Source organism: Ovis aries, chromosome 7 (assembly GCF_016772045.2).
Source record: "Ovis aries strain OAR_USU_Benz2616 breed Rambouillet chromosome 7, ARS-UI_Ramb_v3.0, whole genome shotgun sequence".
In the NCBI taxonomy this organism is placed as follows: domain Eukaryota; kingdom Metazoa; phylum Chordata; class Mammalia; order Artiodactyla; family Bovidae; genus Ovis; species Ovis aries.
The window spans coordinates 58,475,566-58,502,739 of record NC_056060.1 but is presented as its reverse complement, the minus strand read 5'-3'; the positions used below and the strand labels follow the sequence as shown (position 1 = coordinate 58,502,739).

Sequence of the window (27,174 nt, the reverse complement as noted above, 5' to 3'; positions counted from 1 at the left end):
TAAGTCGCTTCAGTCGTGTCTGACTCTGCATGACCCCATAGGTGGTAGCCCACCAGGTTCCCCCATCCCTGGGATTCTCCAGGCAAGAACACTGGAGTGGGTTGCCATTTCCTTCTCCAATGCAATACATGAAAGTGAAAACTGAAAGTGAAGTCACTGAGTCGTGTCCAACTCTCAGCGACCCCATGGACTGCAGTCTACCAGGTGCCTCCATCCATGGGATTCTCCAGGCAAGAGTACTGGAGTTGGGCGCCATTGCCTACTCCGAGTTACCTCTCTAGAGATTGAATTAAAGTTCAGGGAAGAAATTACTATCTTTGCCTTTATAAATCTTTATGTTGTATGGCTTCATTTGCTACAAGAGGCATAAATTAATTTTTTTTAATTAAAAAAAAATTGAAGCAATTACTTCATCTATTATGAAATGACATGATAACTTCCACTTCCGGAAACATGGTGGACTAGGTTCCAAGATCAATCTCCTATGTTAGAACCAGGTGTAGATTCTATAAATAAAAAGCATTTAAATATTTTTGCATGTACCCAGGACTGGCAAGAAAGCAGCAGTTGCTCAGGTCAAAGACTGAGGGAAAAAAAGTACAGTTGGAATAAAGGATGGGCATTTTGAAACTAATTGGTTTCCAGTATCTCAGGGCTTCGGTTAGAAAAGACATAGGCCAGGGAAAGAAGTCTAATAGGAGATCACTTCTTAAAACTGAGCACCCTCCCCTCTCAAAAGGATGTTCTCTCAGTATGAAGGTAAACTGGAAAACAGTGTCCATTTTAAGACCACCTATAAGGAAAACTGTCTATTTATAAGAGAAAAAAAAATATGCTGAAAATTTATAACAGGAAACTGACTTTCATGTATATTTGCATCCTAAATTCACAGATCACCCAGATATTGTGAATTTAGGTTGCAAATACACATTAGTGACTAAGTGAAAGTCACTCACTCATGTTTGACTCTTTGTGACCCCATGGACTCCATAGTCCATGGAATTCTCCAGGCCAGAATACTGGGGTGGGTAGCCTTCCCCTACTCCAGGGGATCTTCCCAACCCAGGGATTGAACCCAGGTCTCCCGCATCGCAGGAGGATTCTTTACCAGCTGAACCACAAGGGAAGCCCAAATAGCATCTAAAGGAAATGCAAATCATTTCTTGGAGAAACCAGTCTTAGCCTCAGAACCTGAAAAATTTCTACAAATGAAGAGCGAAATAAAATGACCAAGATATAATTAGAACCAACAGAGAGAACAGAGAGAATAATATCCCTAAAAACTTTAGAAATTGAAGTTATCAGAAATACTACAAACAAATATTTAATGGATCTCAAAAATAAAAGAGATAAAATTAATCAGATTGAAAAAAGAATTAAAGACTTAGTAGAAGTCAAAAACAGCAAATTAAATAATATGAGAGAGAGTTTGTATGCAGGGGAAAAAAATTGAGAAAATTCCAGAATATATCCCAGAGGGACAAAGAAAGGGAAAAAATCAAAGAATTATTAAAAGACATAGAGAACAGAGTGAGAATGTTACACACTAAAGATCTATTACAAGAGAGAAAATGAGTCAGAGTCCATACTTGAAGAAATACTATGGCTGAGGAAATTCCAGAAGTGATAAAAGACAACATTCTATGGACTCAAGAATCTCAATGAATTCTCAGCAATACAAATATATTAAAAATTCATACCTTCACTAAGACTACGAAGAAGAAGAAATCTCAAGTCTATGCCCCGACCAGTAATGCCAAAGAAGCTGAAACTGAACAGTTCTATGAAGACCTACAAGACCTTCTAGAACTACACTCAAAAAAGATGTCTTTTACATTATAGGGGACTGGAATGCAAAAGTAGGAAGTCAAGAAACACCTACAGTAACAGGCAAATTTGGCCTTGGAATACAAAATGAAGCAGGGCAAAGGCTAATAGAGTTCTGCCAAGAGAACACACTGGTCATAGCAAACACCCTCTTCCAACAACACAAGAGAACACTCTACACATGGACATCACTGATGGTCAACACCAAAATCAGATTGATTATATTCTTTGCAGCAAAAGATGGAGAAGCTCTATATAGTCAGCAAAAACAAGACGGGGAGCGGACTGTGGGTCAGATCATGAACTCCTTATTGCCAAATTCAGACTGAAATTGAAGAAAGTAGGGAAAACCACTAGACCATTCAGGTATGACCTAAATCAAATCCCTTATGATTATACAGTGGAAGTGAGAAATAGATTTAAGGGACTAGATCTGATAGAGTGCCTGATGAACTATGGACTGAGGTTCGTGACACTGTACAGGAGACAGGGATCAAGACCATCCCCAAGGGAAAAAAAAAAGCAAAAAAGCAAAATGGCTGTCTGAGGAGGCCTTACAAATAGCTGTGAAAAGAAGGGAAGCAAAAAGCAAAGGGAAAAAGAAAAGATATATCCATTTGAATGCAGAGTTCCAAAGAATAGCAAGGAGAGATAGGAAAGCCAAAGAAATAGAGGAAAACAATAGAACGGGAATCTCTTCAAGAAAATTAGAGATACCAAAGGAACATTTGATGCAAAGATGGGCTAGATAAAGGACAGAAATGGTATGGACCTAACAGAAGCAGAAGATATTAAGAAGAGGTGGCAAGAATACACAGAAGAAATGTACAAAAAAGATCTTCACGACCGAGATAACCATGATGATGTGATCACTCACCTAGAGCCAGACATCCTAGAATGTCAAGTCAAGTGGGCCTTAGAAAGCATCACTATGAACAAAGCTAGTGGAGGTGATGGAATTCCAGTTGAGCTGTTTCAAATTCTGAAATGCTGTGAAATGCTGTGAAATGCCTGAAATGCTGTGAAAGTGCTGTACTCAATATGCCAGCAAATTTGGAAAACTCACCAGTGGCCACAGGACTGGAAAAGGTCAGTTTTCACTCCAATCCCAAAGAAAGGAAATGCCAAAGAATGCTCAAACTACCGCACAATTGCACTCATCTCACATGCTAGTAAAGTAATGATTAAAAGTCTCCAAGCCAGGCTCAGCAATATGTGAACCGTGAACTTCCAGATGTTCAAGCTGGTTTTAGAAAAGGCAGAGGAACCAGAGATCAAATTGCCAACATCCGATGGATCATTGAAAAAGCACGAGAGTTCTAGAAAAATATCTATTTATGCTTCACTGACTTTGCCAAAGCCTTTGACTGTGTGGGTCACAATAAACTGTGGAACATTCTTTAAGAGATGGAGATATCAGACCACCTGACTTGCCTCTTGAGAAACCTGTATACAGGTCAGGAAGCAACAGTTAGAACTGGACATGGAACAACAGACTGGTTCCAAATAGGAAAAGGCTGTATATTGTCACCCTGCTTATTTAACTTCTATGCAGAGTACATCATGAGAAATGCTGGGCTGGAGGAAGCACAAGCTGGAATCAAGACTGCTGGGAGAAATATGAATAACCTCAGATATGCAGATGACACCACCCTTATGGCTGAAAGCAAAGAGGAACTAAAGAGCCTCTTGATGAAAGTGAAAGAGGAGAGTGAAAAAGTTGGCTTAAAGCTCAACATTCAGAAAACTAAGATCATGGCATCCGGTCCTGTCACTTCATGGGAAATAGATGGGGAAACAGTGGAAACAGTGTCAGACTTTATTTTTCTGGGCTCCAAATCACTGCAGATGGTGATTGCCGCCATGAAATTAAAAGGCACATACTCCTTGGAAGGAAAGTTATGACCAACCTAGACAGCATATTATAAAGCAGAGACATTACTTTGCCAACAAAGGTCCATCTAGTCAAGGCTATGGTTTTCCAGTGGTCATGTATGGATGTGAGAGTTGGACTATAAAGAAAGCTGAGTGCTGAAGAATTGATGCTTTTGAACTGTGGTGTTGGAGAAGACTCCTGAGAGTCCCTTGGACTGCAAGGAGATCCAACCAGTCCATCCTCAAGGAGATCAGTCCTGGGTGTTCATTGGAAAGACTGCTGTTGAAGCTGAAACTCCAATACTTTGGCCACCTGATGTGAAAAGCTGACTCATTTGAAAAGACTCTGATGCTGGGAAAGATTGAGGGCAGGAGGAGATGGGGTCGACTGAGGATGAGATGGTTGGATGGCATCACCGACTCAATGGACATGGGTTTGGGTTGTCCATGGAATGAGTGGACTCCAGGAGTTGGGAGGCCTGGCATGCTGTGGTTCATGGGGTCGCAAATAGTCAGACACGACTGAGTGACTGAACTGAACTGAACCAGGGAGAAAGGACTGATCACCTTCAAGTCACAACTGAACTAACACGTGACCTGCAGTAACAGAAATCACAGTCAAAATATAGTTAAATATCTTCAGTGTGCTGAGAAAATTGTCACCTTAAACCTTTGCACACAACAAACATCATTCAAGAATAAGAATGAGCCAGGGGAAGAGGGATTGTGGGAGCGAAGGATTGAGAGTTTGCGATTAGCAGATGCAAACTATCATATACAGGATAGATAAAAAATTAAGGTCCTACTGTATAGCCCAGGTAACTATATTCAATATCCTGTGAAAAGAATATAAGAAAGAATGTATATATATTCTTTTATATACATATATAGGTACACATTCTTTTATATACATATATATGTACATATATATATACATACATATATATGTGTGTGTGTGTATATGTATAACTGAGTCACTTCGCTGTAAGTAGAAATTAAACACAACATTTTAAATTAACTATACTTCAGTAAAAAAAAATTTTTAAAGAATAGGGATGAAATAAAGTTGCTTTCAAGCTTTTGAGAGTTTACTACCAGTAGCTTCTGCCTAAAAGAAATTCTAAAGAATACCTTTTTGACCAGCAGAAGCTCAGTGATTCCACAGCATTAAAGACCATAGAAATGAGTAAATATATGAGTAAATCTAAGTAAACTGACTGTAAAAACCATAAAATTAACCTCTTGAGGTACTGAAAAATAAAATATAAGACAAAAATACTATATAAATCAGCACAAGGTTTATTAGTATTGAAGCGTTTTAAGGTCCTTATTTTGTTCAAAAAGGCTTAGGCTATGTTGAGTCAATTATGCTAAAAGTTCTAGGCTATTAACTAAGAATACAAATAAGAGTATATTATTTTCAAGGCAGTAGAAATAAAACTGAACTAAATCTATAAGACTAGAAGAGGCAGACAAATGATAGGACAAATATAAAATACAAAAAGGTGGTAGAAAGACATCTATCAGTAATTACAGTAATTATATATTAAATTGTTGCTGTTGTTGTTTAGTCACTAAGTTGTATCTGACTCTTTTGCAACCTCATGGACTGTAGCCCACCAGGCTCCTCTGTTCATGGGATTTCCCAGGCAAGAATGCTGGAGTGGTTTGCCACTTTTCTTCTCCAAGCCCAGTGATCAAACCCGTGTCTCCTGCACTGGCAGGCGGACTCTTTACCACTGAACCACAGGGAAATCCATATATTAAATACTTAGAACCTAAACATATTGATAATCAACAATGGGTAATTGGCTAAATGTTCTATTTAAGATTTGGTTTAGTTAAACTGGATATTCTTTTAAATATCAAAAATTTTGCCATTTACAAGAGATGTGTCTAGAACATTAAAAAAAAAAAGAATGGCAGGAAAGAGTATGGAAAGCTGAACAATGCAAATACTAACAAGAGGGAAACATCAACAACTATACTGGATCAGACAAAATAAACATCTATAACTATACTAGCATCAGACAAAGTAAGCATTAAGGCAAACATGTTACTAGAGATAAAAAGGGTAAATATATATTGATAGATGTTTTCATTTTAAAAAAGTTAACTCTAAACTAGTATCTAATAATGTGATCTTAAATATACAAAGCAAACATTAGCAAAACAAAGTAGAATTAATGAATACACAATTACAGTGCATCTAACTATGCTTGTGGCTTCCCTTGTGGCTCAGCTGGTAAAGAATCTGCCTGCAATGTGGGAGACCTGGGTTTGATCCCTGGGTTGGGAAGATACCCTGGAGGAGGGCAAAGCCACCCACTCCAGTATTCTGGCCTGGAGAATTCCATGGACTGTATAGTCCATGGGGTCTCAAAGAGTCGGACACGACCGAGCGACTTTCACTTTCACTATACCATAGTGATTTAAATACACTCTCATTAATCAAGAAATCAAGTACTCAAAAGAACCCAGAGAGGGAGAAGATTAAACAATACAATTAATAAACAGTATCTAGTAGATATATTAGAACCCCATTTTCAATAACTGCATAATGCACATTTATTTCAAGCACACACAAAACACAGAAACTGAATACATATCAAGCCATAAAGCAAGCTTCAACAAATTTTAAAGGACTGATTTTAAGGTAACAAGAAAAATTTTCTGAATTTTTTATCTCTTTAATTGACATCTACCTAAAGAGAAAAAAACTTGTATTGAAGCCTTTGTACCTTCCACTTCTCTGCTTCTGAAATTCCTGGCAAAGGGAATGAGAATATCAACTTTCCCAAATGTCTCCATGAAACAAAGAGCACGCACTTAAAATAAAAGCAATACCCTCAGCTATAAATTATAGAGTCGTATAGTTTTAAGTTCATCAGATTTGGGTTCTGTTCTTTATCATAACTAACATTTATGTAAGTTAAGGTTTATATTTTCCAGCGCTCTTGAACATACATGGATTTAAGTCATCTATCCTATAATTAGAGCTTTAAAAGGAGAAAAAAAATGTAATTTCCCCTTATTTAGTATAGTAATCCTTCCCTGAGAATTTGAAATCTCAAAGGGAAAAGCTGAAATAGTTGAAATGATACACACATTTACTTCTCTTCACTTCAAAATGCTTTTACATGGCAGAAGAGATTAGTCCATATCCACAAGTACAGGTACAACTTAATAGTAACACTACTAAAGTGTTAGTAAGAATGTAAAGGTACTAGAACGCTCATATACTGACAGTAGGAATGTAAAACGATACTCCATTTTTGGAAAATAGTTGGGAAGTTTCTTAAACACACCTATGCTATGATCAGGCAATTTCCATTCCTAAGTATTTACGAAAAACAAATTTGTTAACTTTTTTAAAGACGTAAAAATGTTTATGGCAGCTTTACTCATAATAATCCAAAGCTAGAAATAACCTAAATGTCTGGACAGAGGGCTGGGGAAGAAAAAAAAGTGGTAAACATATTCATAAAGTGAAATGTTACTCAAATTTAAAAGAATGAACTACTGATTGATATGACAACATGGATGAATGACAAAAACATTACATTGCATGAAAGAAGCCAGACACAAAAGAATACATATTATATGATTCTATTCATATGAAGTATTAATATAAGAACAGGCAAAACTCATTTTTGATGATAAAGATCAGGATAGTGGTTGCTTGGGCAGTGGTTGGTGATGTGGACTAGAAAGGAACATGAGTAATCCTTCTTGAATGATGGAAAATATTAATACTTTGATAGGGGTGGTGGTTACATGGGTGTATATAATGGTCAAAATTTATTAAACAATACACTTAAGATCTGTGTTTTATTACATTTAATTATATCACAACAGACAGAGAGAATGGACTTTGGGGCACAGTGAGGGAGGGAGAGGGTGGAACAAATAGAGAGTAGCATTGAAAATACACATTACCATATGTAGAATTAGATAGCTGGTGAAAATTTGCTATGTGATGCAGGAAGCTCAAATCAGGTGCTCTGTGACAACCTGGAGGGGTGAGAAGGGGTGGCAGGGAGGCTCATGAGGGAGGCAACATATGTTTCCTCATGGCTGATTTGTACTGACGTATGGTAGAGACCAACACAATATTGTAGGGCAATTATCCTCCAATTAAAAATTAATTTAAATATTAAAATATCACAATATGAAAAAATTGTAGTGATACCATAAAAGAGGAATGAGTATTTTCAGTGAACCAGAACTTGAGAAATGTCTGAAAGATAAAAAGTATATTTGATAAATGAATAAATAAGAAAGGAGAAAAACACAGTTCAAAGAATTTGAAGAAGAAAATTAATACAGAGTTAAAAGCAACGCCCAAAGTTTCTCCAAATCAGAATCAACAAAAGAGAAGAGCAGACGTGATCTTGGGGGCACCAGAAATAAAATGAGTTGAAGAATTCCACTCAAGCTTGCCAGGACCACTTCGGCTCCTCCAGCCAGCTTATTCCCAACAACAGGCTACAGTGATATTTGCCTCAAGATGAAACCTTGAAAATGTTCTTTCACACTAAGTACACAATCCACCTAAGGAACCTTTTGTGGTTTTCATGCTGGGGCTGGAGACCAAAGCTGAAAACAGCCAGAAATAGCTTTAGAATCCCACAAGGATAAGAGAAATTAATTAACAAAAGAAAGGGAGTCTATGACTGTGATACTTTCTTTTAGGCCAGACCTTAAATACAACTTTCTTTGAAATGAGAGTTCTGACACAGAATCCTAGCACTAGATTTGAAAAAATCAGTTAAGCCCAGGCATCATATGAACTCCAGGAAGTGGGAAACTCCATGCCCAGAAGACAAGCAATGTTTTGTGACTCTCCCCAACAATCTTGGGAGACAGGCTGCTATCAAAACCTACATTCACCAAGAGGCAAACTGGGATGCTCAAACACAAATAAGAATAGGCAATAACAAACAATAAAACGTTTGAGAACAACATGAAAGTTAGACACAGAACTCTAAAAACAACATTTCATAAAATGAAACACAGCAGAGGAAACAAAAGATTTCAAATTAAGAATAATTAATATCCTCAAAGAGATCTAAGAAGATATCATAATACTAAAATCAGATAGCTATTAAAAGAGAACTTAAAAAATGAAATGAACCTGAAGGTAGAGATTAAAAAAACTTACTTAAAGGCACTGTGATATCCTCAGATAAAAATAGCATCATTGGCATTAGTATTACAAAGATCAGTTTAAGCATTGTTGTATGCAAATACCGTGTTCAGTCATTAAAAAAAAAATTATCCCTTTTAACTGGCTTATCTAGGCCCTCATCTTTTTACTGTTCCTAATTTTTTCTTTTAAGTCTCTCCATATTTTTAGAAAACATTCAGTATACAAATAAATACAAAGAAAAGCTAGTAATAGGTAAAGGAACATTCCGAACATTTCAATGAAAATATACCTATCTAAAAAACAAGATTCAGACACACTGCACTTACCTGCACTATTTTCCTCTGACATTACAGTGTGGCAGAGTGCAAGTAACCTAAGGAATTCATGCACTTTGGGATCACCCAGTTCAATGGATTCCATCAAATGGTGGTCAAAAAATTGAAATGTTCTGTCTGCTTGAGGGCTGACTGAGAAACCCATGGTCTCTTTTTTCTGTAGGAGAACAACAACAAAACTGTAGACTTCATTCCAACAAAAGTCTTTTAAAATTCAAAAACACTTTCTCTAAATATTTTTAGAGTCTGTATGACTTTTCAGCCTCCAAAGCCTGGCACCAAAATGGCTTTCTGTTTCCTCATTACTGTTAAATATCATCTTCCCACTTCAGATCCATGTAAGCCTTCATTACCAGAGCAATAAACCTTCCAAAAGCATATGGGGAAGAAAAAAAATCCAATGGCTGTACAAATTCTCAAATGTTTACTTCAACTCCAAAATACAAAGCAGCCCTAAAAACTGAAAGTTGCTTTCAAAACCTACTTGATGGAAAAACTTGACCTGACTTGAACTCTTTTTGGCAGCAACATCTGACCTGGAATAGTATATGCATAATTACAGACTTTTTAAAGTCTACTTAGCATGAATTAATATTTCAAGATATAAAAATATTAATGTGTTTGATTACAGAGTAATTCTCTGATCTCACTAAAGAAACTGCAAAATATTATGACAAAATTAAAATCAAGATCTTGAGATATTTGTACTCACACATTCACTGTGGCATAATTCACAATAGCCAAAAGGTAGAAACAACATTGGAGAAAGCAATGGCACCCAACTCCAGTACTCTTGCCTGGAAAATCCCATGGATGGAGGAGCCTGGTAGGCTGCGGTCCATGGGGTCGCTAAGAGTCGGACATGACTCAGCGAATTCACTTTCATTTTTCACTTTCATGCAATGGAGAAGGAAATGGCAGCCCACTCCAGTGTTCTTGCCTGGAGAATCCCAGGGACAGAGGAGCCTGGTGGGCTGCCATCTATGGGGTCCCACAGAGTCAGACATGACTGAAGCGACTTAGTAGCAGTAGCAGCAGAAACAACATAGGGCTTCCCTAGTGGTTCAGATGATAAAGAATCTGCCTGCAATGCAGGAGACTTGGGTTTGATCCCTGGGTTGGAAAGATCCCCTGGAGAAGGGAATGGCTACGCACTCCAGTATTCTGGCCTGGAGAATTCCATGGACAGAGGAGCCTGGCAGGGTACAGTCTACGGGGACCACAAAGAGTCAGACATGACTAAGTGACTAACACTTTCACTTCACTTCAGAAACAAAAGAAACATCCATCAACTGATGAATAAAGAATATGTGGTTTTATATATCTATACACACACACACAAAGAATATTATTCAGCCATAAAAAAAGAACCTTGTCTTTATGCTGCAACATGAATGAACCTTGAGGACATTACATTAAAAGAAATAAATTACTCACAAAAGAATAAATATTGCATAATTCTATTTATGAGTGATTTATTTCTTTTAAGGAATTCATGCAGATATCTAATTATGTTAGTAGATATCTAACATAGAAAACTTCACAAAAACTGAGTGTAAAACAGCAGTTTCCAAGGACTAGAGGAATGGGGAAGTGGGGCATTGCAGTTCAATGAGAAATTACAATTGCAGATGTACAAGGTGAAAAAGTTCTAGAGATCTGCAGTACACACTCAGTGCTCATTGTTAATATGTTTACTGTCCACTTCAAAATTTGTTGATCACAAAAATGAAAGAAAAAGGATTAAAGATAGAACAAAATAGAAGATAATTTTAATATTAAATAAGATCTCTGTTAATTCACTGACTCATGAAAAGCATAAAATGTACTACTAATTTTTAAAAGTTTATTACTCAAAGGACTAGACCTGTGATAAGGTCTTTGCCAGAACAACTGATAAGAAAATACTTTTCAAATACACTCTGTCTTGGAGACTGCAAAATAATATTTTAAATATAACACTTAATATATCCAAGTACATGAGAATACATACCAGTATACAAGGTAGTCCATTAGCTGTGTTTATTTCAGAATCATAGAGACTTACTTTAATCAAAGATTGTTTTGTTCATGTAATAAAATTTTAAAACAGCTACCCAATAGGAGAAAAAATTGATCAACTCACTAGTACAAAGTAAAATACACACTGGCCTTAGACTTCCCTAAACCCCCTCCCCCTGACACCCAGGGAAGAAACCATGACTTGTAAAGATTATAGCCTGTCAGACTAGAAAAATAAATAGAAGGAATACAATTGGAAAAGAAGTAAAAAATTGGAAAAGAAGTAAAACTGTCACTGTTTATAGATGACATGATACTGTACATACAAAGTCCTAAAGATGCTACCAGAAAACTACTAGAGCTAATCAATGAATTTATTAATGTCATTCAATGATTTAGTAATGTCATTCAATGATTTAGTAATGTCATTCAATTTAGTAATGTCATTCAACAGATAATTCTGAACTGCTATTTCTCATGAATGCCTCTTGAAACTGGAGGATACACTTCAGCCAAATAAAAGATAACCGGAAAAACAGTGGGAAAGGGAAAAGTAGTTAGTGCTAAGTACTGAATCTTAGTAACTGAAGAACTAAATATAAAAGAAACAGATTAGGATTATAAAACAAAATGTATATGCTATATATATTGACTACATAGAAAGACTGCTTAAAAATTAGAAGGTCCTGATGTCCTCATTTTAGTATTTGAAGGTCAGAAGATACCATTTAAAAACTCAAATCAATTAAGAGAAATCTATGTACACTTAAGATTAAGAAGCATCATTAATAAAAATAGTAGGAAAATATGAGGGAAAGAAGGATAGACATAATAATTTCATCATTTTTCATATTAGGAAATTGATAGATACTCCTTACAAAAAAAGAATTAAGAGTATTATACAAACTCTTGAAACTATCAGTGGAGAAACAATAAAATACTTTCCTAAATACCATAAGAGAAGCAAACACATAGGCTGTAGAATCTCTAGAGAATTATTAAAAATTATAAAGTATAATCTAAAATATTTAACAGATCCAATGTAAAGGCCCTAACTCACTCACTAAAAAATTGCATGTAAAGTAAAAGCCAGTCCTATGCTGTGCATTCTTAAGAGACATATCTAAAACAAAGTTATTCAGTAATATTGAAAAAAAAGGTGGGCAAATGCAAATCAAAAGTTAACCAGGAGACATGATCTTAATATCAAATAATATTGCATCCATGACAAGGAGAATTAAATGACTCAAAGAACACATTCATGATAAAAATATAACTACTATGAACATCAATGCACCTCACAATAGCATCAATACTTATAAAATGAAGACTTCAGGCTATATAGGAGAGCTAGAGAAAGAGAGAGAGAAATTATCAGAATGCTTTTATTAACCTGTTTAATCCAAACAAATAACACAGATAAAAAATAATGAAATAGAAGACCTAAATAATATAATTAATAAGGTAGAATTAGATGACAATACAGCTAATTTTATACCTTAAAAACAGAGAATACATAAACTTTCATTTTAAGGACCCTGGAACACTGACAACAATTGATCATATTAAGCCACAAAGAAAACCCGAATAAATCCCCCAAAGTAGAAATACAAATCTATTCTCTTATTAAAAATATTATAAGGAAGGAGCAAGTCCCAACCTCTTTGAAATGTTTAGTTCTTCTCATGGTTCAGTGTGGCTATTCAAACTGTTATAACAAAAATTTAGATATTACAGGCCAAAATCCATGTAATAAAACTAAAGCAGTGTTCAGAGGGAAATTTATAGCCACAAATTCTTATACAAAAAAGGGAGAGAACAAATTTCTTTTTATTTTATTGAAGTACAGTTTATTTACAATGTTGTACTTAATTTCTCCTGTACAGCAAAGTGACTTTTTAAAAAGTCTTGTCAAAAATCAAAAACTTTGATTGTGCTAGTAAAGGTAGGAGAAAGCAGACACTATTGTACATTGCTTGTGACAGGGTAAATTGGCGGATAAATGTATACATACAACTGATTCACTCTGCTGTATAGCAGAAACTAATACAACAATGTAAATCAACAATATTCCAATAAAAATTAATTTTACAAAATAAAAAAACTGATAAAACATTGTGTTGGTGAGGGTAGGAGAAAGCAGGCATTCTTGTACATTGCTTGTGACAGGGTAAATTAGTGCAAATTCTAAAGAGGACAATTTGGAAATATTGATCAAATTACAAATGCACATACATTTTGACTTAGCAATCCCATTTCTAGAAATGGAACTTGTTAGAAAGTATAGGATCCATGTGATATAACACGTATACATGGTTACTTCTGTTGCATTTCCTTTACAAGCAAAATGTTGCAAATATTCTAAATGCCCATTCCTACCTCCTTACATAAGTTAAGGAACATCAACATAATAAAATATTATTCACAATAAAAAGAATTAGGGAGCCCTTTTTTCCCCACTTTTATAGAAGGATCTTGATCATTGCTAAGGAAGAAAGTTAAGCACAATAAGTATAGTTCACTACTACCTATGTAAAAAATTGAGAAATATATTTGATTATATATAATAAATATCTCTAACAGAGGGGAAACATAGACAGTGAACTCTGTGATTGGGAAACCTGGATAAGAAGGAAGTTTGGACCATACAAATCTTTTTTTTTAAAGTTACATATTTAGTATCTACTCTGGTCATAGTGGAAATTAGGCTTCTAGGAACTCATCCTTTTTTAAAAGCATGTACAATTTGAAATTAAAAGTAAGAATGAACTTAATCACCTCCACACCTTAGTCATGTCAGTCTTCTGACCCCAGTCATCACACACTTCACCTGCCAAAACCAAAATTGAGAATTAAAAATAGATGAAATTGAAACTATATTTATACATTTAGTTTGAAGAAATATACTTGTTTATTAAAGCACCACTACTAGATGACATTATGAGTTCAAACCTAGACATTTTGAAGAGTGTTTTCAAACAGTAACAGTAGATATGGCAATTAACACAGAAAGATATTCATTTGCCCAAAACAGAACTAAAATCAGTACACATTAATACAAAATAAGCCATAATTCTGTTTTTCTGTAAATTTTATCATTCTGTTGTTACAATATCTGTGATGTTGGCACAAGGCAAATTTTTGTTTTTCACTTTATACACACTGTTGGGGAATCCAAAATGGTATGCAAGACAGACCAACTCTCATCAGTGCTGAAGCGTGGTGAGTACATCTTTGTCTGTATTGGTCTGGCCAGATACATCTTTAATATCCATAATGGCAAGGTCAAATTAGCATGTAAACATTAAACAATGTCAGAGCCTTCTGTAGTCAGAGAACATAGCCACCCATCTGCCAAACATTTAAAAGTAACTATTCTTAATATAAAGCCAATATGGGCTTATTACAAATACATTGGAAAATACAGGGATTTTTAAAACAGGAATGAAAAATCTTTTAAAAAGTTTTTCATTCCTGTTTCATGGATGACAGACTGAAAAACAGAACATAAAGTGACATGTGAAAATCACTCAGTTGTGTCCAACTCTGTGCGACCCCATGGATGATATAGCCCATGGAATTCTCCAGGCCAGAATACTGGCGTGGGAAGCCATTCTCTTCTCCAGGGGCACCTCATCCCAGGGATCGAGCCCTGATCTCCCACATGATTAAACTAAAACTAAAAAGTCAGCATAGTATAGTAGCAGTGTTAGTCATTCAGTCATGTACGACTATTTGTGACGCTGTGGACGGTAGCCCAACAGGCTGCTCTGTTCATGGAATTCTCCAGGCAAGAATACTGGAGTGGGTTGTCATTCCCTTCTTCAGGGGATCTTCCCAACCCAGGGACTGAACCCAAGTCTCCCGCATTGCAGGCAGATTCTTTATCCTCTGAGCCACCAGGGAACTCCATAGTAGGTTTTTAATTCAAATCTCTCTCGTTTCACTATTCAATACAAACATGCGTGCTAAGTCACTTCAGTTATGTGCAACCCTTTGGACTACTGCCTGACAGGTTTCTTTGCCCAGGGGACTCTCCAGACAAGAACACAGGAGTGGGTTGCCGTGCCCTCCTGAAAGGGATTTTCCCAACCCAGGGATCGAAATGGTGTCTCTTACATCTCCTGCAGGTTCTTTGCCACTAGAGAAGCCCCTCACCATACAAGAGTATGACCCCAAAAAGCACTGATAAAGAGTTACTGGTGGTTTTTCTGGGGCTCAGGTATAAATCTAGAATACAGTGAGGCTGCTATATGAGAGGAATCCCTGGGTTAGTGAATGAACCTCACCCAGCACCTGGAATTTAGATACCAAACTCACCACAGTAATATTCTAGCCATTACCCCCTATGCTATAACTCTGATAAATGATAAAAGCAAACAAACTGTCTTTGTGTAAAATGGTGTTCTCAGAGAAAGCCTCTTCATAAGATTGGTGACGACGCAAAGAAAAACTGAAGTCTAAGAAAATGATAGATCTGAGAAAGAAAACAGACCTTTAGGCAAATAAGAATAGATTACAAAAATTTCCCAAGGCCTGGATCTATGGCATAAACAAGGCCAACTGTATGGGGGGAAAATGATTCTGGAACAATCTATGAGTTCTTTAATAAGAATATATTTTACTGACATAATAAATTATTATAAATTGGAATGGCTTTATAAATGAAAGGACTAAAGGGCTTGTTAAATCTTTCCGTTACTTTCCTGCCTTTTATGAGGGAAATTACAAGCTATCAAAGATCATGGCATCTGGTCCCAACACTTCATGGGAAATAGATGGGGGAACAGTGGAAATAGTGTCAGACTTTATTTTCGGGGGCTCCAAAATTTCTGCAGATGGTGATAGCAGCCATGAAATAAAAAGACACTTACTCCTTGGAGGGAAAGTTATGACCAACCTAGACAGCATATTCAAAAGCAGAGATATTACTTTGCCAACAAAGGTCCATCTAGTCAAGGCTATGGTTTTTCCAGTGGTCATGTGTGGATGTGAGAGTTGGACTGTGAAGAAAGCTGAGCGCCAAAGAATTGATGCTTTTGAACTGTGGTGTTGGAAAAGACTCTTGAGAGTCCCTTGGCCTGCAAGGAGATCCAACCAGTCCATCCTAAAGGAGACCAGTCCTGGGTGTTCATTGGAAGGACTGATGATGAGGCTGAAACTCCAATACTTTGGCTACCTCATGCAAAGAGTTGACTCATTGGAAAAGATCCTGATGCTAGGAGGATTGGGGGCAGGAGGAGAAGACAACGACAGAGGATGAGATGGCTGGATGGCATCACTGACTCGATGCACATGAGTTTGAGTAAACTCTAGGAGTTGGTGATGGACAGGTGGACAGGGAGTTCTGGCGTGCTGATTCATGGGGTTGCAAAGAGTCGGACACGACTGAGCAACTGAACTGAACTGAATATCACAGGATTTGTAAATTTGGAGATTTGCAAAGATCTTGGGATATATATATTGTGAAAATCCAGGGACTTTTCTAATAACAGCCCCTGTGACAAATATCAGTTCAGTTCAGTCGCTCAGTTGTGTCTGACTCTTTGTGACCCCATGAATCGCAGCACATCAGGCCTCCCTGTCCATCACCAACTCCCAGAGTTCACTCAAACTCATGTCCATCGAGTCAGTGATGTCATCCAGCCATCTCATCCTCTGTCGTCCCCTTCTCCTCCTTCCCCTAATCCCTCCCAGCATCATAGTCTTTTCCAATGAGTGAACTCTTCACATCAGGTGGCCAAAGTACTGGAGTTTCAGCTTTAGCATCAGTGACAAACATATCTTCAAATAAATCTTGGTCCCCATGTCTTAAAGTTTCCTTAGGGTAATTTCCTAGAAGTGATATTGTTTCTATTATATTACCGATAAGTGCCATGGTAAAAGAATACAAAAGGCCTACAAAATTCAAAATGACTGCAATACTCCAACAAAATTTTTTCATTTAAACTGCTCCTGGGTTGTATTTATCAAAAGCATCTGAAAATAATATCAAAAGAAAAAATTTTAAGAAAAGGTTCTATTTTGTTTAGCATCTTCATAATATTAATAGTGATGTAAGAAAAATGTACAATGTAACTGAGGCCGTGTAGAAGTCCAGGTTGACTATTATCTGGTCTACTACCAGAGAAGGGTGGGGCAAGTGTGGACAGAAGAGAAGTGAGGAAACCATGGCAACCAGGGGTTATGGGGAGTGGAATAGCAGAGGGAGGTCTACAGACAGGAGAGTATGAAAATCAACTTTTATTTCTCAGTTTTGCTCAGGATCAAATTTTACTTTAAAATATTTGGCAATTTGTGAAGTTTTCCATCAGGAGACAAAGGAAAGTTTTCTCTCTCTTTCTTGGATTTTCTTTACTTCCTGAGATTTTTGTACTGAGAAACTGGACACTTGAGTTCAGTGAAGTGATACTGGGAATCCAGAGGAACCGGACAGCAGCCCTCTGGAGAGCTTCCATGCTCTCAGAAGGAACTGTCTGCTAACTGGCCTAAGTCGGGGTGACAGGGTCACATGTAACTAACTAGAAAGGCTGAAAATCCCCAACAGACCAGGTATCATAACAAAAGCATACAAACAGGAACTCAATATTGATGAAACAGCTTGTCTGACCACTAAAGGTAACCCTGTGCAGTGTGAATTTTCAGGAATGAATTGTAAATTCTTATAAACAAAGACACTAACATCAGTTGAGGGCTGTTAGGAAGCAAATATAAAATACTGCTTTCACTGAGATAAATCAGGCTCTGAAGAACTCCTCCTCCCTGGAATATGAGTCTATTAAGCACCACACAGTTTGAGCAACAAAAGGAACCTTGGACAGTATCTAAACTAACCCTCATGGGGTTACATGAATGGTAACAGATCCAAAGCTTTATCTGAATTATTCAACATTCACCCAATAATATTTAGCAAGTGTTTATTATGTGCCGACCACTCTGGTAGATGCTGGTGGTCTCCGTATTAATAAGAAAGCCAGAGATTTTTTTTATTTAAAAAAAATATAGGGTTTCTTAATTTTTTTAGGACTGTTAACAATAACAACAAAAAGAAAAGGTTTCTCTTACCATAGATTCTCCCATTAATGGAACATTTTTTAAAAGTCATGATGTTTTGAGTGAGGGTACCCGTCTTGTCAGAGAAAACATATTCAATCTGGCCTAGTTCCTCGTTGAGTGTGGTCGTTCGAGCTTCAGCAGGTGTTGCCTTCCTGGAGTAATACATCTTCCGATCCCAGTTTATAAAATAACTATGTCCCAGACGAATTACTTCCACACTTTCATCCATTTAAACAGAAAAAAAAAAAGAGAAATACTCCATCAATCTCAGAACATACAAAGCTTTAGCAAAGCAAGAAGTCTGCCAATGTCTTCAGAGTTTAGAAGAAAATGTGAATGCTCTGTTTCCAGGTCCTAGTGACCTTCTGAGGCATCTCAGCATAGTCTTTTCATAAAATGTTCAGTCATTTCCTTATAGCACCTTGCAACAACGGCCTGACTTGGCATAAAGCCTTCAGGAAAGTTCCATCCTTCTCTATTTACATTAAACAGGCCCAGGCCCAGGGGAGATTTCTTGTGTAGCCTACCAGTTATTTGATGTGGCTTCATTTTACCAAAAGAGGTAAAAAGGAGTCCCTCCATGAAGCACTAAGCAAACCATAGTAGATATTGAGTAAAAACAGGGTGTATTGTCATATTACTTTGCCCATTTACCAGAAAAAGAGCATTGTCTTGTGATCTGGTGGTGATTTATGACTTTTCACTTCCAGGAGTGGAATTTCTAAAGCCAAGAGTATAATATTTTTCAGTCTTTGTCATACATAAGGACAGATCAACTTCCAGAAAAATTACAACAATGTAAGTTTCTACCATTAGATTATTGAAAATTATCTTTTAGTCTGTGCCAAGTCAAATGGCATCTTATTACTGTTTATTGCATTTCTTTTCTTATCAATGAATCCAATATCTGTTTCAAGTTTTATTGGCCAGTTATGTCTTCCTGGAATTATCTAATTGCATTACCTTCCTAGTTCATCTTTCCTATTCAGGTTATCAGTGTATTTCTTATCGACTTGTATATATGGAATATATATCTATATACATTATATCAATATGTTACACAGTTTATCATTCATCTTTTAATTCTGTTTCCACTATTTTTGACACAAAGAACTTTTCCCTTTTTAATCAATCAAATTTATCAGTGGTTTATAGTTTCTGTTTATAGCTTCTTTGGGGAAATTTTTGCTTAGATAAGCCTTGCCTATGGCAAGATTGTATATACACACACACACACACACACACAGATATCTATACTTTTCTTCCAGTTCTTTAATTTTTCCACATTTAATTCCTTCTTGCAATTAGAATTTTCTAAGTATGACATGCATATGAGAAGCTAATTTCAATTTTTATCAAATGTATTCATTACCATTTGTTGAATAATAAATCCTTTCCCCTATTGTGTTAAGATGACTCCATGTCACATACAAATTACTTCCTCACTAGAATCTATTTCAGCCATTTCAATTTTGTTCCTTAATGTGTGATTTAATTTATCTCATGTTTTCCTTATTGTAGCTTTATAAAATTTGGCATATGAGGTAAGAAAATCTTCATTCTCTTCTTTTAAAAAAAATTCTTATCTGTAATCACTAATTTATTCCTCTTGATAAAATCAATGTGTTCATCAAATAAACTTTAGAATCACTGTATCAACTTTTTCATAAAAGTTACTTGAGACTTTTATTAAAGTTATAATAAACTCAATTATTGGAAAAGAATGAATATTTTATAATAAATACAACTTGAACAAGGATAAATCTTCTGAGGAGTTCAACTTTGGAAAAGTACTTCTATTGGTAAAGAGTTTTAGTTTTGTTTTGTTGTGCTTTGTTTTTCACATAGGTCCATGCCATAGCTTGACAGATTTATTCCTAGACATTTTATCTTTTTATAGATAAGATAAATTTTAATTGCTTTGGTTTAATGTGTTTTTAATAAAAGAAGCGTTCCTTAATATTAAAAAAAGTGATTATGTGACAAAAATCAACATTTCACTGAATTATTTTACTGAGTTTTACAGAGTTATTCTATGGATTTTTGAGGTTTATAATCACATTTTCTCTGCTCTTCCTCTTTAAAAGGTTTATTTTGGTTTCGTGTCTCATTTTTTTCATTAATATTTTAGTTGCAAGACTTGGACATTAACAAGGACATCCAGAATAGTATAAAATAGTAATGATAAAGCAAGGACTCATAGCTTATTTCTGATCTTAATGGGAATGAAGCTTTGGTTTTCTCATCTGTAAACTAAGTTGAAAGCAGCCTGATTATGCTAACTCTGAACATTTAACTCCTAAAAGACAAAAGATGACACCCAAGTTCTTTCTGCACATTAAATCCTGTACATCATTGACAAACCATTAGCCAGACTCATCAAGAAACAAAAGGAGAAAAATCAAATCAATAAAATTAGAAATGAAAATGGAGAGATCACAACAGACAACACAGAAATACAAAGGATCATAAGAGACTACTATCAGCAATTATATGCCAATAAAATGGACAACGTGGAAAAAATGGACAAATTCTTAGAAAAGTACAACTTTCCAAAACTGAACCAGGAAGAGATAGGAAATCTTAACAGATCCATCATAAGCACTGAAATTGAAACTGTAATCAGAAATCTTCCAGCAAACAAAAGCCCAGGTCCAGACAGCTTCACAGCTGAATTCTACCAAAATTTACAGAAGAGCTAACACCTATCCTACTCAAACTCTTCCAGAAAATTGCAGACAAAGGTAAACTTCCAAACTCATTCTATGAGGCCACCATCACCCTAATAGCAAAACCTGACAAAGATGCCACAAAAAAAGAAAACTACAGGCCAATATCACTGATGAACATAGATGCAAAAATCCTTAACAAAATTCCAGCAACCAGAATCCAACAACACATTAAAAAGATCATACATCATGACCAAGTGGGCTTTATCCGAGGGATGCAAGTATTCTTCAATATCCACAAATCAATCATTGTAATACACCACATTAACAAATTGAAAAATAAAAGCCATATGATTATCTCAATAGATGCAGAGAAAGCCTTTGACAAAATTCAACATCCATTTATAATAAAAACTCTCCAGAAAGCAGGAATAGAAGGAACATACCTCAACATAATAAAAGTGACATATGACAAACCCACAGCAAACATTATCCTCAATGGTGAAAAATCAAAAGCATTTCCCCTAAAGTCAGGAACAAGACAAGGGTGCCCACTTTCACCATTACTATTCAACATAGTTTTGGAAATTTGGGCCACAGCAATCAGAGCAGAAAAAGAAATCAAAGGAATCCAAATTGGAAAAGAAGTAAAACTCTCACTGTTTGCAGATGACATGATCCTCTACATAGGAAACCCTAAAGACTCCACCAGAAAATTACTAGAGCTAATCAATGAATATAGTAAAGTTGCAGGATATAAAATCAACACACAGAAATCCCTTGTATTCCTATACACTAATAATGAGAAAATAGAAAGAGAAATTAAGGAAAAAATTCCATTCACCATTGCAATGAAAAGAATAAAATACTTAGGAATATATCTACCTAATGGAGAAGGCAATGGCACCCCACTCCAGCACTCTTGCCTGGAGAATCCCATGGATGGAGGAGCCTGGTGGGCTGCAGTCCATGGGGTCACCAAGAGTCAGACATGACTGAGCGACTTCACTTTTGCTTTTCACTTTCATGCACTGGAGAAGGAAATGGCAACCCACTCCAGTGATCTTGCCTGGAGAATCCCAGGGATGGGGGAGCCAGGTGGGATGCCGTCTATGGGTCATACAGAGTTGGACACGACTGAAGCGACTTAGCAGCAGCAGCAGTATATATAGAAAACTATAAAACACTGGTGAAAGAAATCAAAGAGGACACTAATAGATGGAGAAATATACCATGTTCATGGATTGGAAGAATCAATATAGTGAAAATGAGTATACTACCCAAAGCAATCTATAGATTCAATGCAATCCCTATCAAGCTACCAACGGTATTTTTCACAGAGCTAGAACAAATAATTTCACAATTTGTATGGAAATACAAAAAATCTCAAATAGCCGAAGCAATCTTGAGAAAGAAGAATGGAACTGGAGGAAATCAACCTGCCTGACTTCAAGCTCTACTACAAAGCCACAGTCATCAAGACAGTATGGTACTGGCACAAAGACAGAAATATAGATCAATGGAACAAAATAGAAAGCCCAGAGATAAATCCACACCTATGGACACCTTATCTTCGACAAAGGAGGCAAGAATATACAATGGATTAAAGACAATCTCTTTAACAAGTGGTACTGGGAAAACTGGTCAACCACTTGTAAAAGAATGAAACTAAAACACTTTCTAACAGCACACACAAAAATAAACTCAAAATGGATTAAAGATCTAAATGTAAGACCAGAAACTATACCACTCCTAGAGGAGAACATAGGCAAAACACTCTCTGCCATAAATCACAGCAGGATCCTCTATGACCCACCTCCCAGAATATTGGAAATAAAAGCAAAAATAAACCAATGGGACCTAATTAAAATTAAAAGGTTCTACACAACAAAGGAAATTATAAGCAAAGTGAAAAGACAGCCTTCAGAATGGGAGAAAATAATAGCAAACGAAGCAACTGACAAAGCAGAATTAATCTCAAGAATATACAAGCAACTCATGCAGCTCAATTCCAGAGAAATATATGACCCAATCAAAAAATGGGCCAAAGAACTAAACAGATATTTCTCCAAAGGAGACATACAGATGGTTAACAAATGCATGAAAAGATGCTCAACATCACTCATTATCAGAGAAATGCAAATCAAAACCACAATGACGTACCGGTCAGAATGGTGGCTATCCAAAAGTCTACAAGCAATAAATGCTGGAGAGGGTGTGGAGAAAGGGGAACCCTCTTACACTGTTGATGGGAATGCAAACTAGTACAGCCACTATGAAGAACAGTGTGGAGATTCCTTAAAAAATTGGAAATAGAACTGCCATACAACCCAGCAATCCCACTGATGGGCGTACACACTGAGGAAACCAGAACTGAAAGAGACACGTGTACCCCAATGTTCACCATGGCACTGTTTATAATAGCCAGGACATGGAAGCAACTTAGATGTCCATCAGCAGATGAATGGATAAGAAAGCTGTGTTACATATACACAAGGGAGTATTAGTCAGCCATTAAAAAGAATACATTTGAATCAGTTCTAATGAGGTGGATGAAACTGGAGCCTATTATACAGAGTGAAGTAAGCCAGAAAGAAAAACACCAATACAGTATACTAATGCATATATATGGAATTTAGAAATATGGTAAAGATAACCCTGTATGCGAGACAGCAAAAGAGACACAGATGTATAGAAGAGTCTATTGGACTCTGTGGGAGAGGGTAAGGGTGGGATGATTTTGGAGAATGGCATTGAAACATGTATAATATCATATGTGAAATGAATTTCCAGTCCAAGTTTGATGCAAGATACAGGATGCTCAGGGCTGGTGCACTGGGATGACCCAGAGGGATGGTATGGGGAGGGAGGTGGGAGTAGGGTTCAGGATGGGGAACATGTGTACACCCGTGGCGGATTCATGCTGATGTATGGCAAAACCAATCCAATATTGTAAAGTAATTAGCCTCCAATTAAAATAAATATTTATATTAAAAAAAACAAATAAATCCTATACGTCTAGTTCTATAAGTACATGACATACCTACATCTCCCTCTCCAGAAATGGTATGGTATCAGTTCATTTTCTATTTAAACGGTAATACTTTTTTTCACACAAACTATAAAAGCACACTGTAACTCTGTAGAATCATAAAAACAAATGTCATACTCTGCATGTATTTATTTATACATTACCCAGTTATAATCTAATCTTAATTTCACTCCCACTCCACTTCCTTGTAAGTTTCTTGCTAGCTGTTCTAATCAGCTTTGTTCTTCCTATTCCATTCACTCAGAAAGCATTAGCACTTATCATAAACTAGCCACATTGCCTGACCTGTCATAAGTGGTCAGTTAGTGTTGAATGAGTGAATCCTGACCCTTATTCCCCAATTTTACCAGTAAGGACATTAAGACCTACAGAGGTTGTGAATAACCCAAGGTCACACAATTAATCCCAGAACCAAGACTAGAATTCAGGCATCTGGTAAAGTCAATGCATACCAGACCTGGAGAGTGCCATAAAAAATGGCATTATGCATTGTCATAATGCAAGTAACTGTTCAATCACTAGACATTTTCATTTATTTAAAGGTAAAGCATCTCCCTAAAAATCTAAGCAAAATGAATGGAGAACAGAATTTAATCCTGTGTTGTGGTTCAAGTTGGTGGAAGTATTCTTAATTAATTTTAATTCTTAGACCTTAAAATAGTCTGTAGAGAAGAAGGTATCCATTTTGTTTGGAAAAGGAGGATTTAGGAGAGTCACAATGGAACATTCACCCCTTTGCTTTATAATAGCAGAGAAAAGGAGACAAATGTTCCAGAGTTAGTATAATCAAACTGCTTAGTGTTTTCTGCCTGGATGCTTAAAGAGCAGGGCTTATGATTTCCCCCATTCTGTGGCAAAATAAGCAATATGGAAACAAGTTTCTTTTGCTTTGGAAAAAATAGCTAATTCCTTGGGAGTACAGCTATTACATTTCTTAAGATGATGTATTAAGAAACTGTAGCAGGTTATATTTTAACACTATAGATAAACTGACAGCATAGAAATACCCTGCCAAAATCAACATATTATGCTCACATGGAATTGTTAACCATTCAAGGTAAATTCTGCACTGTTATCCTTCAGTGACACAGCACTAATTTATTCGTTGAACCTTTGGAAACCTTAGTAGAAAACCTTCATCCCTCTAATCAGAAATACTTGGACTTCTCTTTTTCCAGATCTTGGTGTGAGCAACCTGAAATCCCCTAGAATGCTTTTTGCCTCAACTTTTTGTCAAGCTGACTTCAGATCACTGTTTCTATTTGGTGAGGAAAAAAGCTCATATTATCTTCATCAATACCATGGCTTACCAACAAGTAAAAAATTCTAGTGTCTTTTGATGTCTTGGCTGATTAATAAATCATGTACAACTTAGACATAGACATTGTGCCAAGTGTTAGAAGACTTGGGTTTGGATCTTGGTTCTATCCCTAATCAGCTTTACAATCCTGAGAAAATCATCTCATTTATGAAAGAAGTTCAACAGCAATGACTTCAAAAGATTTTGGGAGGGGGAGACGTAAATGAGATAATGTATGTGAAAGCACTTTATGTAAAATACAAATGTCTATTTTACATTAATTGTCTAGAGGTAAGGTGATGTTATCTGGAGCAGAAAGTAACTCAGGAGTCAATTATTTTAATCCTCTCGTTTTACAGCAGGTGTTTCCTAGGCAAATGAGGGCACAGAGAAGCCAAGTACTTTCTCCAAGGTCACACAGATATTAGTGGCAATGATAATGTCAGAATGTGAACTTGGACTATTCCAAACAGGTTTTCTTTCTGCCACTGCAGGGAACACATTAGAAGGAAAAAGGACCTGGGAATCTTGGTCTTCAAAAAATATTAGAAATCATAAAATGAAAAATGCCAATACACTTCAAAGAAAGAGTATATACAGAATATACTTCCTTTGTGAGGACACATGAAACTGCTCATGTGCAGATGGTAAGTCACTCTGAGCAACTATTGTTCATTTCCACATAAAAGGAAAGCTATAAAAGCTGACCATAGCTCCTTTGGCAAAGAGCAAGATTTACTACAGACTTTAAAATTGGATACAAGCATGAGAGGTCCTCAGAATCAAAGACAAGCCAGTAGGATACATTTTAAATAGAGCCCACTCTGACCACAGTTCCAGAAGGCCCAAAGTAATTTGTGGTGTTGTGGCCACATGCCACTATTTCAAGTCAATTTCCCACAACTTGACATTTCAGTTTCCTGACTGCTATCCAAATAAGGGTGGATTTTGTGCATTAAACTTCCCTAGCTTCATCCGAGTGAGGATTTTGGAAAGAGAGAAAAAGAAGTTCATAAAAATTAGTAGGGATTTAGAGCTGGTGATTTTGTGTATTGTTAAAATACTGGTGATGAGGAACGTCAAACAACCAAGTCTCATCTTGGCTCCAGTGTCTTTGGGATTGTCTGCCTCAGTCTTGGCAGGATTAGGATCAAAATTGTCTCAGGTACAGATTCTAGGGCCAACTTCTAACTTTTATCAAACACATACATAAACACACACACTCACAGAGTGCTTATGTATAGATAGACAGGCAGACCATTTTAGCCCTAGTTTACAGGACCAAATCTAGAAATGACAAATCAAGTTGCAGAGGGAGTAATAAGCCAAACTTCTTTTTTAACAATGAATAAGCACCAATGACTATATTTCTACCCCTTCATGTATTCACTGATAGTTACTAATAAAAATAGAAAGAATTAATATTCACTGAGCTCTTATAATGTGTCAGGATTTGTCTAAGAGCATTACAGTTTTGCTTACTCTCTATACTACCTTTTAAAGTAGAACTATTACTTTCTCCATGTATAAAACGAGGACACTGAGGTACCAGGAAGTAAAGTAACTTGCTCAAGGTTATGGAACTAGAAAGTGGTAGCACAGGGTCTAAATCCTGGCATCTCGATGCCAAGAAGGCATCATCTCAATAGATCCCCCCAAATATTTTTCTGTTTCTTTCCCAACATCAACTCAATTCTAACATTAGGTTGCACGAGACTACACAGTAGCCTGTGTTTTCCAGAGAAAAACATTCCTAAGAAACCAAATCAAATCAAGAAGAAAATAAAATGCATCTATTGTTAATTTGAAAATGTACAACTTAAGCAGATTAAAGAGCTTAGTTGCCGCATTTGTAACAGATGCGGCAGATCATGAGCAGTTAGAGACTTCTCTCTCACTGCTTTAAT

At 36.3% G+C, this 27,174-nt stretch overlaps 1 protein-coding gene across 29 annotated transcripts in view; it reads right to left on the bottom strand.

Moving 5' to 3' along the window:
* Positions 1-27,174, bottom strand: part of ATP8B4 (ATPase phospholipid transporting 8B4 (putative)) — a 295,865-nt gene that overhangs the window by 83,332 nt on the left and 185,359 nt on the right. For all 29 annotated transcript variants that reach the window (XM_060418006.1, XM_060418005.1, XM_060418019.1 and 26 more), the window contains 3 exons: positions 18,256-18,464; positions 13,977-14,020; positions 9,181-9,346 (listed from right to left, as the gene is read on the bottom strand). In XM_060418006.1, coding sequence (XP_060273989.1) covers positions 9,181-9,346; positions 13,977-14,020; positions 18,256-18,464 — 419 coding nt within the window. The remainder of the gene's footprint in view (positions 1-9,180; positions 9,347-13,976; positions 14,021-18,255; positions 18,465-27,174) is intronic.